Below are 12,856 nucleotides of genomic sequence, written 5' to 3'. Positions count from 1 at the left end.
CGTCTGCTCGGCAGCCAAGGTTATTCCTCAGAGTCTGACCATGCCCCGGCCTCATTCTCTGCCCTCCCATCCAGCGCCACCAGGACACTCAGACTTTCACAGCCTTGTTCCTTCACCCCTTTCCAGCCTTCCAGGAATGTTGCCCTCTCCCATCTCCCCAGGCCTAGGACTCAGCTCAAATCCCCCTTCCTGCAGGAGGCTCTCCCACAGATGCTGATGCCTTCCCTTTTCTGATTACTTCCTATACACTCTGCGTATATGTGTCTATCTTGTACGTACCCACATGTTTCCATGTGGCCTCTCCCAGCATTAGAGTGTAAACTCCTGGAGACCAGGCTTTCTGGCCTTTCCTTTCCTCATTTCAAATCTTTCACGGTTTAACCTTAAAATTCTTTATTGCAAAAAGTAATCTAAGCAGCCACAAAAGCAAATTAACATGCTGAGTGTGCGCAATTCTAAGAGGTTTAAATGGCTATGTTTAATTTAGAGATAATTTCTGACACTTCCACAATAGGGTACAAATCTCACGTGAAATAACCCTACATGGAGGGGTACAATTATTAACCCCACTTTTCAGATGAGAAAACTGAGGCAAATCAGACTCTCACAAGAAATGGACTAAGTCCTAACACCTTCCCTTTCTTCTCAGAACTGACTAACTTGGTCTGACTTTGGAAACTGTAGATATCAAAAAGCTGGCTGGGAGGCAGGGGCCATTTCAGCTTTTCAGATCACTTCAATACATTTCCCATGAAGCAATTCCCAGAATTTTAATGTCCCTCTTTTCAAACAGCACTAAGCTAGTTTACAAAGCCAATCGACCCACTCTTCCTGACCCCCCCTTGGGGATCCTTCCCAGTCACTCCCCGCCCCCATTCTTACTAGGAAGTGAGCGTCCAGCTTTCTTGCCAAAGTTCAAGCAAGAGATATTCCCCACTGCACCAGGGCAGCCCCATCTTGACAAATACCTGCAGGCTTCAAAGCACTTCAGCTAAGAAGGGCCCAAGACATCAATTACTTGTTCACAGCTAAAGCTTCAGTGTATTTCGGTAACTTTAACAATACAAATACGATGCATTTAGGAAAGTACTACAAGTGATCTGCAAATACTCTGACAATTTCTTAAAATTCACGAATTCTCAAAGTTCTTCTTTCATCAGCCATTAGTCTTCACACGTGTAACATTAAAAGCCAGTGACAGAAAGTGATCGAGGCTCCCATTCTGTCGTGCTTTACTACTTCATTACTATGAAGTCAGAGCAGGGTCGGGAAAGCCCTCCGTTCCAATGACACGTCATGAGCAGGGCTGTCAGTGCCGTCTCTTACCTTTTGAGAAAGGGCACAACTGCAGACAAAGGGCAAGGCAGGAAGGAGCACAGGAGCCCCCAAGAAAGCTAGGGGGAGGGCACTAATTAATGCCAGTCACCTTCATCAAGTGGGCACACAGGACATGTTACTAGTACATAAAATGGGCTGCAGATACTGAAAAGCGGCCCACACTCTCCAACTCAAACTGGCCACAGGTCCAGCTGGGGCAGGCCCAAGTCCGTCTGCAGCAGCTCCTATGATGACGATGCCCATTCCCCTGACTCCGCCAATAACTAGCTGTGCACCTTGGAACAAGTCACTGGACCTTTCTTGAGACCCTGTTTACCCCCTGAAGGTTAAATCCTCCCAACTCCCTCCCAAGGCCAAGTCTGGAGTCTAAACATATAACTTTGCACTAACAGAACTTGATGGCATAAGACACTACCAGAAAAATAGGGGCACCCCGGGTGAGTTGAGGGACTTTTGTTCCACTCTATTTGGTTGTCAATCTACTTTGGGCTGGAATAAACGTGGGGGACCTTCTTCGCTGGGTTACTGAGTTGTCCTTCCATCGGCCCAAAAGCTCCCTGCTTGCTCCCATCCCAAGGACCCCGTTTAGAGCACTCCCCAAACAGGATGCCCAAGAGGCCCTCCCGACACCCACCCAAATACGGGGCCCTTTCCCACATCTGGGATCGCTCTGAGCAGAGAGCCGCTCCTGCTCCAGCACTCGGGCCTGCTTACCTCTGAGGGGGAATGTAAGGAGCAGACACCGTGGGCATAACTGTACAGGGCTCAGCCAAAGTCTTCTTGGCCTTTTTCGTTTTCTTCCTGACTTTGGACGACGACCTGACAGTTTTGACGGCGCCCTCCTTTCGGCAAACCCCATTTTTCATCTCGACATCCCCATAAATATTGAGAGGCCTGCGGATGCAGCCAGGGGGGGTGTGCGCATCACAGTAAGCAGTCTTTTTGACAGAGAAGGTGGTGCTGCTGCCCGTCACCTCCTTCACAGGCTCCATTTTCATGTAGAGGCCGGCCTTCTGGGCACACGTGACGTGGAATGCTGTATAGCAGTTGGCTTTGTGGCACTGGATACAGGCACCGACCCCCTTCTGCTTGCAGAGGTAGCACGTGAGCTTCCATCGGGCCGGGGGGATGTTCCGCACCCCGTCGATGGGCTCGATGAAAACCGTGTTGGCGAACCCCACCTCGGGAATCCACAGGGCACAGACCACGTGGCCCCACCGGTCATCGTCCGTCTTCTTGAAGGCACCTCCCTTGTTGGGGCACAGCACGCAGTCAACGGGCCGGGCGCGGGACTGCAGGCAGTGCCGGCACAGCCACTGGCCCTCAGGGATGTAGGGCACTCCGTAACACTCCTGGTGGACGGCCAAGTTGCACAGGTCGCAGAACAGAATGACGTTGCTGTTCTGGCATTCGCCGTCCATGCAGATGCAGCACACGGCATCCTCGTCAATCAGGGACTGAGGGTCGCCCTGCTTCTGGTTCTCACAGTAGGACTCCTTCTCAAAGCGGTCCATCAGGAACTCAAACATGTTCTGGGACACCACAGACATGCCGTCGGCCTTCCGCCTCTCGTTCACAATCTCCAGCCAGGCGTAGTCTTCCTCATCCATGTCATACTCCACCTCGTGGTCGAGCTCCTCGGCCGACTTCTCGACGAACTTGTAGTAGCCAGGAGGTCGCCGGGGCGCCGAAGGTGGGCTGTACTCGACGACACGCACCCGGGGCTCGGGGAGGGGGCTGGCAGCGGCAGGGGCGCCATGGGCCCCGGGGAGGGCGTCATTCTTCTTCTTCACCTTGCTGTTTTTATGCCGCTTCGCCCGCAGACAGACCGGGGGTCTCTCACTGTTCTCCTTATTGCTGTTACATTCGCTCAGCTCCTGAGCTGTGAGGTCATCTTCCAAGATGATCTCCAAGGGGTCAAAGATGCTGATCCGATGCAGGCGACCTTCGATCTCAATCTCCACCATTCTCTGAGCTTGGGCGTACGTCAGGGTCTCTCGAGTAGGGGAGTGCTTAATACTGCACGGGGAAGAAGAGGGCCTGGTTGCAGATACTCGATGACATCGTCCTTTCCTCCTCATTTGGCAATGATTACCTGAAATGACAAGCAAGGTTTGAGTCAATGCTTTCGTGCAACAAAACATTTGAAAAATAATCAAGCCGAGTCAGCCTAGCTAAATCCAAATAAGACACACTCCACAGGTTTGAGGGTCCTTAGACAGCTCAGGTCTCAGAGGCGGGGGGGCTTGAGCCTAGAATCAGGACCACGTGAGTTCAGATCCTGACTCAGACGCTTACTGACTGGGTGGGCAAATCATCAAACCGCCTTGCCTCTGCTTCTGCAACTGGAAAATGGGAGGAAGGACCCTAACAGAAGCAACTTTGCCTGGTTGTGTGCCTGGCATATGGCAGGCACTACATGAAGGCTTATTCCTGACCTGGTCTGAGAAGCAGAGGTTTTGCAAATTCATTCATCCCAGAAGATTAAGTCTCAAATTACCCCCAGCACCCAAAGTCCCCTCCTTAAGTGTTGCTGAGGGCAGCAAGCAAGGAGACAAAAAGCACTGGGGAGAGAGGATAATTAAAGACAGCCTTACTTAAACAGGAGTACAATAAGTAAATGTAGATAAAGGGCTTTTAGCAGGCAATGGTGGGGAGGAGAATGTTAGTCAAAGAAATGTCCAAAAAAAAAAAAAAAGGAAGCTCAAGAAGGAAGTTCCTAAGGCCCCACAGACAATAATGGCAGTTGGTCCTACAAGTGAAACTTGATGATTTTTGTAAACCTATACACACACTAATGGTTTGAGATGCTCTTTCTGTCTTTTGCACATAGAAATGTTCTTGTTCATTGACTGTCGAGATCATAATAAAAGTATTTCACACTTTAAAATACTGCACAAAATTCTTTGTCCATATCACAGGGACATCTGGTCTGATGTGAGTTTATTTGAAAGAGCAGACAGACCCACATGGGATAAAGTGGCAGTGGGCCCCCTCCAATTCAAAATCTGATTCCATGGAACCAATGGTATTAAATTCTGGAAGAGAGAGAGACAGACAGAGAGAGATGGACAGACCTTTGGAGGGGAATCTAGTTCCCGATGCTCACATTATCATTATAATCACAATTAATGACTGTCTTCGGGCAAGTGCTTTTCCGGTTGTACCAACAAGGAAGCAACAATAGGGACCTGCCCTGCTCCCTTCAGTTGGAGGCCTCAGCACATTACTTATTAACTTGACCATGAGTCCCCTCCCTCCCCCAGTTCTTCTTTTCCTTCTTTCCCCACCCCTGCAGCTTGTGGTTAAGTTAACCCAGGGACTACAACAGTAAGGAAGTCTACAAGAAGAATCCCAACGGGAGACGAGACACACTGACAACTACTGTGTGTGAAGGTTAGAGAAGAAAAGAAGGAGCAGGCAGCAAGGTAAAGCAACCCAGAAAAGACAAAGGAAAAGAGAGTTTAAATAATGAGACTTCCTCTTCTCCAAAACAGACTCCAAACAACCATCCTGCAGGACAGGAATGGGCCTTCCTCCCCAGCTGTCAGACACTCTGAAAAAACAGTCATCTTCTGGGTCCTGTTGGGCTTCTGACCAACCACTAACAGCAAAGGCACTCTCCCCACTGCCTTAGCACCTGCACAGCTTTCCCTGCTGTAGATGGCACCCCTTACGCTGAATGATCACTCTGTTGTGTCTTCTGGATCTCCTTAAAGTTTAAAAAAAAAGAGAGCAAGGAACTGCTAAGCACATCCTAGCATGCTCCGGAATGAGGGCAGGGTTTGGTCACAAATAACAAGCTTTTGTACTGGAAAAACACAACCCATCAGCTGCTGGAGCTGCTCCTTCCCAGCCCCCCAAGTAGCAAACGCAGTAGTGACATGGAAAACCAGCCAGGCTTTGGGGTTACAGTCAGGAAAACTTGTCCAAGAGTCAGGTCGGAGGAAGGACCTCCTATCACTCCAGGAATCATCCACACCTTCCCACCTGTCCAGCAGCAGAGCATCCTCCCCACAGCCCTGTCCCAGGGGGGACTAGCCGGGGACTAGAGAAAGGTGAAGTGACTTGAGCCCAGGGAGGGGCTTCTTAACCTAAGTCCAGCCCAGCTGGATGAATGACATCATTTTGGTGAGGAGCATGACAGCCCCAAGGTTGGGCTCTTCCAAGTCCACGACTGGACGGCAATGGACAGTGACCACGGGTGAACCAGGAGCGCTTAGTGAGTTCAGAGTGACAAGACGCCGAAGGCCCAGCCGGGTTGGACTTCCGTCACTGACCCTGGCCCCAGGCCGGGCGACTTCTGCAGGACCCTTATCTGACCAAGCTCCCAACGAGTCCCGGCAGCGCGGCCAAGGTCCTTCGAAGCTGCGATGTGCAAACGGAAGCGAGCCCGCTCTGCAGCCGGGTCCGTCCCGGGGCCTGGGGAAGCCGTCCCGGCCAGGACGCTCTCGGAGGCTCCTTGCCCGTGGGCCCCTCGGAGCCCGCAGACGGGACCACGACCCCCACCCCGTCCTCCCCCCGGCCCAACTTTGCTCGGCTTTTGTTTCGGCGCTTTGGGAAGCCTCGGCAGGCGGAGGCGGACGACCACGGGCGGCCCGGCACTGCCCTTCTCCGCGCCGGGAGCCAGGGCTGAGCCGAGGCCGAACGGGGCGGCCGGAGGGTGGGAGGCGCCGCCTCGGTCAAGGCCACGGCCGGCAGCCGGGCCGGGGCAGCACTTGGACCGCCCCCGCCAAGGCCAAGGGCGGAGAGCTCCTCCCTGGCCGCCTCCGCGCAGGGCCCTCGGGCGGCCGGACAGCCCGGGCCGGGCCGGACAAAGCTGTGGCCGCAAACATGGCGCCGCCGCCGCCGCCGCCGCCGCGCGCCGCCGGGCCGTCCCTCCCGGGCCTCCCCCGGGGACTCACCCACCTGGCTCCGGGGCTCGGACGGCTCCGGGGGCGGCGCTGGGGGCGCCAACGGCCGCGGAGGCCTCGGGGACGCGCGGGGCCCGGGCGGGGCCGGGCCGGGGCCGGAGCCGGGGCCTGCGCGGAGGGCCTGGCCCAGCGAGGGCGGCGGGGCGGCGGGGCGGCTCGTCACGCGAGGCCCCGGCTCGTGAGGGGGCCCGGGCCGGGCCGGCCGCGCTGCGCGGTGCCGCTCTCCAGGGCTGGGGCCGGGGCCGGGGCGGCGGCGGCGACGGGCGGGGGGCGGCGGCGCGCTCGGCTCGGCTCCGGCGCTCGCTCGGCTCCGCTCCGCTCGTTCGCTCGCACCCTCGGCTGCGCCTCTTCCTTCGCTCTCTTGCTCCCTCGCTCGCCGCTCGCTCCCCCCGTGAAACAAACAATGCGGCGGCGCTCCGCCCGGCCGCGCTGCGTGACGCCGCCACGCCCGGACACGCCCCGACGCGCCCGCCGTCACTCCTCCCCTGCGTGCACCGCGTACTGCGCCGGCGCCCTTCCGCCCTCGCCCGCAGCCTCCCCCTCGAGCGCGGGGGCTGCCGGGAGCCGCGGAATGGAAGCGTCCGGAGAGCCTCTGGGAGCTCCCGCGTGCGCGCGCCCGCTCCCGAGCGCGCCCCCGCCGCCCTGTCCAGACAAACCCTCTCCAGCAACAATACCCGCGCCGCCCCCCTTCCCCCCCCAGCCGTGTCAGCCCGAGCATGCGCACAGCTCGGGTTTGGGCCGCGTTGCCCCTGACCGCGGGTCGTAGACTCCAGGCCGCGGGAGGTGCTGCAGTTTTCGGGACCGATGTACCAGGCACCGCGCACACCGACCGAGGCGCAGGCCCCCTGCCCTCGAGGGGCTTAGGGTCTCACGGGGCGGGGGGGGGGGCCCGGACAAGGGGAGGAATCCCTGGGCCTAGGAGGGGGGGCCCAGATGGTTGGGGGTCCTGGGACGGGAGGAAGAGACCCTGGATAGATGCGGGAGGCCCTGGGGCCTGGAGGGGGGGCCGGATGGTTGGGGGGGTCCTGGGACTGGGGGAAGAGAGCCCAATGGCTGCGGGAGGCCCTGAGGCGGGGGGGGGGGGCCTGGGACTTGGGGAAGAGACCTTGGATAGCTGCGGGGGGCCCTGGGGCCTGGAGGGGACTCGAGGCTGCCTCGAAGAGCATGTGCAAGGCTCGAAGGCCCAAGGAGACAGGAAGGAATAGCCTGAAAGGAGGCGAGAGAAGGGCGGCCCCCACGAGCAGAGAGCTAGAGAAGCGGGAGAGAGGAGGAAGAGAGCGAGTGCTGCTGGAGCGAGGCTGCGGAGGCCAAAAAGGACCATTGAGGAAAGGCCCTTGGACATGCCCGCGGCTAGGAGGGGCCGAGCCCAAGCTGGGAGGCTGGACAGAGCAGAGGAAGCTAGCAGACTGGACCGGCCCTCCCAGAGGGTGGCCACGAAGGGGGGACAGGCGGAAGCATGGCCAGCAGAGGTGGTTGGAGCAAGTGAGGGGTTTTGAAAGGATGGAGGAGACTTGGACGGCTTTTATAGGCAGTCTGGAGGGAGAGGTGGAAGATTAGGGAGAGAAGGAGTGTGCGGGGAAGACTGGACCGAATCAGACCCAGGATGCCTGTGGCGCCACCACCTCTTCCCCTGAGATAGCTCAAAAAGGAAATAAATAGTGGGTGAAGGATTCTGACTAGGTGGGGAAAGGGAGGCCATGGGGAGGTTTGAGAAGGGCTGGGGGTGGGGAATGGCACCTGCCCTGGGGAGTATGGGACTGACTGGGGAGACAGCCCTACTCTCAAATTGCTGTCATCTGAGAGGAGACTTAGACTGTATTCTGATGGTGGAGGCTACATCCTGCCCTCCCACAGGGAGTAGTCCCTACTCCCCCCCCCACCCTAAATTGAGGAGTATGATAGCCCTGCCTTTGGGGAGTTCCAGTGTGATAGGAGAGGCATAACCCCTGCCCTTGAGAGTCATAATCTGATGAGAAAAACTTGGCTCCTCTCTTTGGGGGATCCTTCTAGGACAGATGAGAAAGACCTAGTCCCCTGGGGAACTCCCAGTCTGATGGGGTAAACAGGACAAAGAAATACAATAGTACATAAGAATATCTACACTAGGATCATATTTTTCTACAGGAGAGATAACAAATACGTGTCAACTGTCAATTCCTTCTCTTCCTCCCCCCCCAAAAAAGAGATTCCCAATGTGTCCAAATCTCTAAATCACTTGGTCGACTGGTCTTTCTCCAGAGCCAAAGAAAGTTGTTTGCAAATGTATGAAAGTGCACAAAGGCTAAGAAATCCTTTGCTGTGACTTCTATTTTTGTGGCCTAGGAGATTGACCTTTGGCCTGGAAATAAACAAAAATGGCTTAAGATGGAATTAATCAGCAAAAGGAGGTAGTGAGGAAGCACCAAGCTTCCCTTGGTAAGTTCAAGTCCCGATGTCCAGTAGCCTAAATTAGAGGAGATGGTGTTGAAAGAACTGACCTTAAGGAGAGTGCCCCGTTGATGAGAGTTCACCAAAAGTGACAGAGACCCAGAACCACCACACTGCCCTCCACCCATCTTCATTCAGTGTCCCCAATTACTCTACTGCAATGTTTCCCACCCACTTTTCGTCTCTAGCTCTAGTATCAAATCAACACAAATATAACTAGGAAAGACCAGCCAATCCATTGCTCCTTGGCTGTATTCAACATTAGATTCCTCAAACCTGAAAACTTTTCCCTGGCCACTGCTCTTCAACTCAGTGCTGTCTAGTAGAATGTAAGCTCCTTGAGGGCAGGGACTCTTGATTTTTATGGTTGAATTCCTCATTTCACCCAGGACCTAATTTAGTAAGGGCATGACAAATGCTTTTTTCATTCTGGTGCTTGCCGAGACTCTTGCTAGTGACTTTAGTTATTTGAAAATAGCTGTGGAGAGGGTGCAGGAGTGTGAAACGATGCATTATGATGTCAGAGTTTTTTCTAATTATCAGATCGGTTTTGCTGATTATTTTCTTCTCTTCCTCTTATTAAAAAAATACTTTGTTACAGGAGATGACTCTGGAAGGAGAAGGGTTACAGGGAGAAATTTAAGTTATGTAAAAATAGCAATAAAAATTGGGATAATTTTTAGTCAATTTTAAAAAAGACAAGAATGGGGGAGGTGCAGCAGAACTGGTGAAGGCAAAATTATTACCAAAAAAAGGAAGAGAATAGTCTGCAAACTATAGTCAGTCAATAGTCATTTATTAGTATTAAGTTCAGCACTAAGTGGGGGGGATACAACAGAACACAAATGGCAGGCCTGCCCTCAAAGAGCTCACAGCCTGATGGGGAGATGCCAGGCTAACTACAACCTTATCCAAACCAACTTTAGACAACATAAACTGGAGATAATCAAGGCACTATAGACCAATGAGCTTGACCTCTTATCAAAAAAGTCTAGAACATTATTAAAGAAAGCATGGTCTTTTCCCCCGTCTCACCTTATGTCAGAAGTCTTTTCCCCATTGAGCCTTTTCTTCTCACCCCCCAGAATCTTCCTTTTGAAATTACCTCCCATCTCCTCTCTCTGTGTCTGTCACTGATGATCACCAAAAAACCAGCATGGCATCATCAAGAACGCATTATGTGAGATGCATTTGTCTTTTTAAAGAGAGTGACTGTCTAGAAAATTAATCTAGAATTTAGTAAAACACTTGATAAAATCTGCCATCCTCTTCTTGTGGAAAAGATGAGATATGGACCCTGTGTTTGCCGTTAGCACAGTTGGATAGATTTTGAACTGATTAAATAGCCAGAGCCAAAAAGTAGTCATTAATGCTGCTGGTCAATTTGAAAAGAGTTGGGGAATGCTTTGCTCGACCTTGTGCTGTTTGATATTTCTATTAGTGACTTGGACCAAAGTATCAAGAGCACATTTATCAAATTTGGAAATGACAAAAATCAGATATTCATAAATTAAGGAATGGCTGAATAAAATAAAGCATGTTAAATGTGTTGGAATATTATAGGAAATGCTAAAAGAGAAGGATGTGAAGAAACCCAGAAACACTTGTATAAACTGATAGAGAGTGAAGTGAGCAGGACCAGAGCCATTTATATAGTGAGCATAACATTTCAAAGGAAAACTGAAAGATTGAAGAGCTGGGATCACTGCAATGACCAGCTGTGACTCCAGAAGACAGAGGATATGAAGCCTATCTCCCTCTACTAGCTAGAGAGGCGATGGACTGACTACAGGTACAGAAGGAGACATACATTTCCAGATGAGCCCACAACAGCACAAATTTTGGAGGGTTCTACTTTTGATACAAGAAATGGGTTAGGGTTGTTTCTGTGTTAGGGAGGAGATAATGAGGAATAATGTTGAGGAACAGGCTAGAACAATGGACCAGATCTAATAAGGTGAAATATAAGAGGAGTAAATCTAAAATGGGTTGAAAAAAAAGTCAACTCTAGAGGTACAAGATGGGTTCATAAGGCTAGAAAAAAAGAAAATAAATTTTGTCTTGTTTTTCTTTTTTAGTGGACTTAATGTCAGCCAACAGTATAAGATGGCAGCCAAGAAACAGTGCCTTCTGACTGGATCAAGAGAAGTTCAGCATCCAGAAATAAGGAGTTAACCAAACCTTTTTTGTGGAGAATTGTGCTCAGTTCTTGATGCCACATTTTGTGAACAATAAAAAGTTCACATTTATGTATATAATTCTTAAGATTTGCAAAGACTTAACATTATTTCTTCAGGTAATGTACGCAAGGGCATTGATAAGGAGAAGAGTGTCCAAAGGACAAGCAGGATGGCCTGGCCAAAGGGCTTAATGGAAGGAATTGGAGCCATTGAGCCTACAGAAGGGAAACATGAGTGGGGAGGGAGGTATTTGAAGGGCTGTCGTGGAAAACGGATTTGACTTGTTATGTTTGGCCCCCAAAGGCAGAACAGAAAGAAACGGGAAAGTCGCAAAACCTCAAACTGAGACTTGATATAAAGACCAGCTTCCCAAATACGATCAAACAATGGGATCTGCTGCCTCTGGAGGTATTGCACTTTCTCACTTGCAGTCTTCAAGCAAAGGCTAGGGGCCCACAGATCAGGTGTACTGTATGGAGATTTTTTTTTTCAGGTACAAATTGCTGCCAAGGTCCATTCCACTTCAGAAACTCTGTGAATCTTTGAAATGGTCTAGTGATAAATCTCCTGAAATGGGGTGCCAGAAGCCCCAAGACACAGGGTACTCCTGAAATCTGCCACTGGCTTACAATTTAGTAGTTGGGCAAAGCTCCTCCCCTTCCTGAGTTGCATTTTCCTAACCTGTGAAAGTGTTGGATTTCATTGCTAATACATCTACTATGTATGTTTTGTCCATGTTATGGTTGTTCAGTTCTTTCTGACTATGACCCCATTTGGGGTTTTCCTGGCAGAAATATTGGAGTAGTTTGCCATTTCCTCCTCCAGCTTGTTTTATAGATGAGGAAACTGAGGCAAATAGAGTGAAGTGATTTGCCCAGGGTCACACAGTATGTGTTTAAGGTCAACTGTGAACTCAGGTCTTCCTGACTCCAGGCCCAGTGTTCTGTATGCTGCACCACCTACCGGCCCTATTATAAATCCCTTGAAGGCAGAGACTACCCCCTAATTCACCTCTGCACCTCCATTTCCTAATATAGGGCCTTACAGACGGTATGCACTTAATGTTTGTTGTTGAATTGATCAGAAGGACTTAAGCAAAGGGAAATGCTTAAAGGAAGCTCGTGAAATTTATTTAGTCAAATGGTAGGACAGGGGTTTTTTTGTTTTATGATTCACTTTTGTCCTCTTTGGAATGACAGCGGAGGGCTTTTGAGCCTCATGCACAGCTATGAAGATGTGATAGAGCCTCCTCATTTTTGGACATGGCCTCTGTAGAAATTTGATTTGCTTGACTGCCTTTTTTTTTTTTGGCTACACAATGGGGTTAAGTGTCTTACCTAGGGTCACATAGCTAATAAGTGTCAAGTGTCTGTGGCCAGATTTGAACTCAGGTCCTCCTGACTTCAGGGCAGGTGCTCTATCCACTGTGCCACCTAGCTGCCCCTGACTGTGCCTTTCATAAGAGTTTTGGCTTTCTTTCTTCCTCTTCTCCCAGTGGTGGAGGTCAGGGGAAGGAGAGAAAATAAATGCTTATTAATTGACAAAAGCACAATATAATTTTTAAAAAGCCTTAGCTGAATATTGATGCGGCCTGAGGTCTCCCCAAGCCAACTACTGTGCCCTGCTTTAGTGGAAAGAGAGGGAAACTCCATCCAAGCCTCTTTCTAGCCTTGGGCCCAACCAGAAGGCAAGGAAGATGAACGCTTCTTTCCAATGGGGTTTGCTGTCTTTTGTCCCCATGCTTATCAGCCACACGAGATTTGGAGCTAGGAGGGACCTTAAGAATCATACACATTTGAGCTACAAGAGATCTTGGAAACAATTTAGTCCAACCTCTTCATTTTACACAAAGGGAAACCGGGCTTAGGGAGGGGAAGGAATTTGCCCAAGGTCACACCTTCCTCTTTTCTTTTTTTTCCTTCCTTTTTTTTCTGGCAGCACTATTTTGATCCATCTTCCACCCTACTCCTATTTAACCAAAACAACACCTCCCCAAAA

The 12,856-nt window shown here is 51.4% G+C and overlaps 1 protein-coding gene and 1 long non-coding RNA gene across 7 annotated transcripts in view; one reads left to right on the top strand and one right to left on the bottom strand.

The window, feature by feature from the left end:
• Positions 1-6,360, bottom strand: part of BRD1 (bromodomain containing 1) — a 70,947-nt gene extending 64,587 nt beyond the window's left edge. For 3 of the 6 annotated variants that reach the window (XR_013483773.1, XM_020982949.2, XM_078148079.1), the window contains exons 1-2: positions 6,247-6,360; positions 2,053-3,433 (exon numbers count right to left, since the gene is read on the bottom strand). Coding sequence is in view for 5 of the 6 variants with exons in the window: in XM_020982949.2 (XP_020838608.1) it covers positions 2,053-3,419 (1,367 nt within the window). In the remaining variant the exon portion in view is untranslated. The remainder of the gene's footprint in view (positions 1-2,052; positions 3,434-6,246) is intronic. The other 3 variants (XM_020982944.2, XM_020982945.2, XM_020982946.2) reach the window with 1 other exon arrangement.
• Positions 6,361-7,338: 978 nt separating this feature from the next.
• Positions 7,339-11,587, top strand: LOC144455096 (uncharacterized). Its single transcript, XR_013483762.1, has 2 exons — positions 7,339-11,266; positions 11,352-11,587. It is a non-coding gene; the product is annotated as an uncharacterized LOC144455096 (long non-coding RNA).
• Positions 11,588-12,856: the final 1,269 nt, after the last annotated feature.

Source organism: Phascolarctos cinereus, unplaced genomic scaffold, assembly GCF_003287225.1.
Source record: "Phascolarctos cinereus isolate Bilbo 61053 unplaced genomic scaffold, phaCin_HiC Scaffold_1;HRSCAF=81, whole genome shotgun sequence".
In the NCBI taxonomy this organism is placed as follows: Eukaryota; Metazoa; Chordata; class Mammalia; order Diprotodontia; family Phascolarctidae; genus Phascolarctos; species Phascolarctos cinereus.
This window is presented reverse-complemented; position numbering and strand designations above follow the sequence as displayed.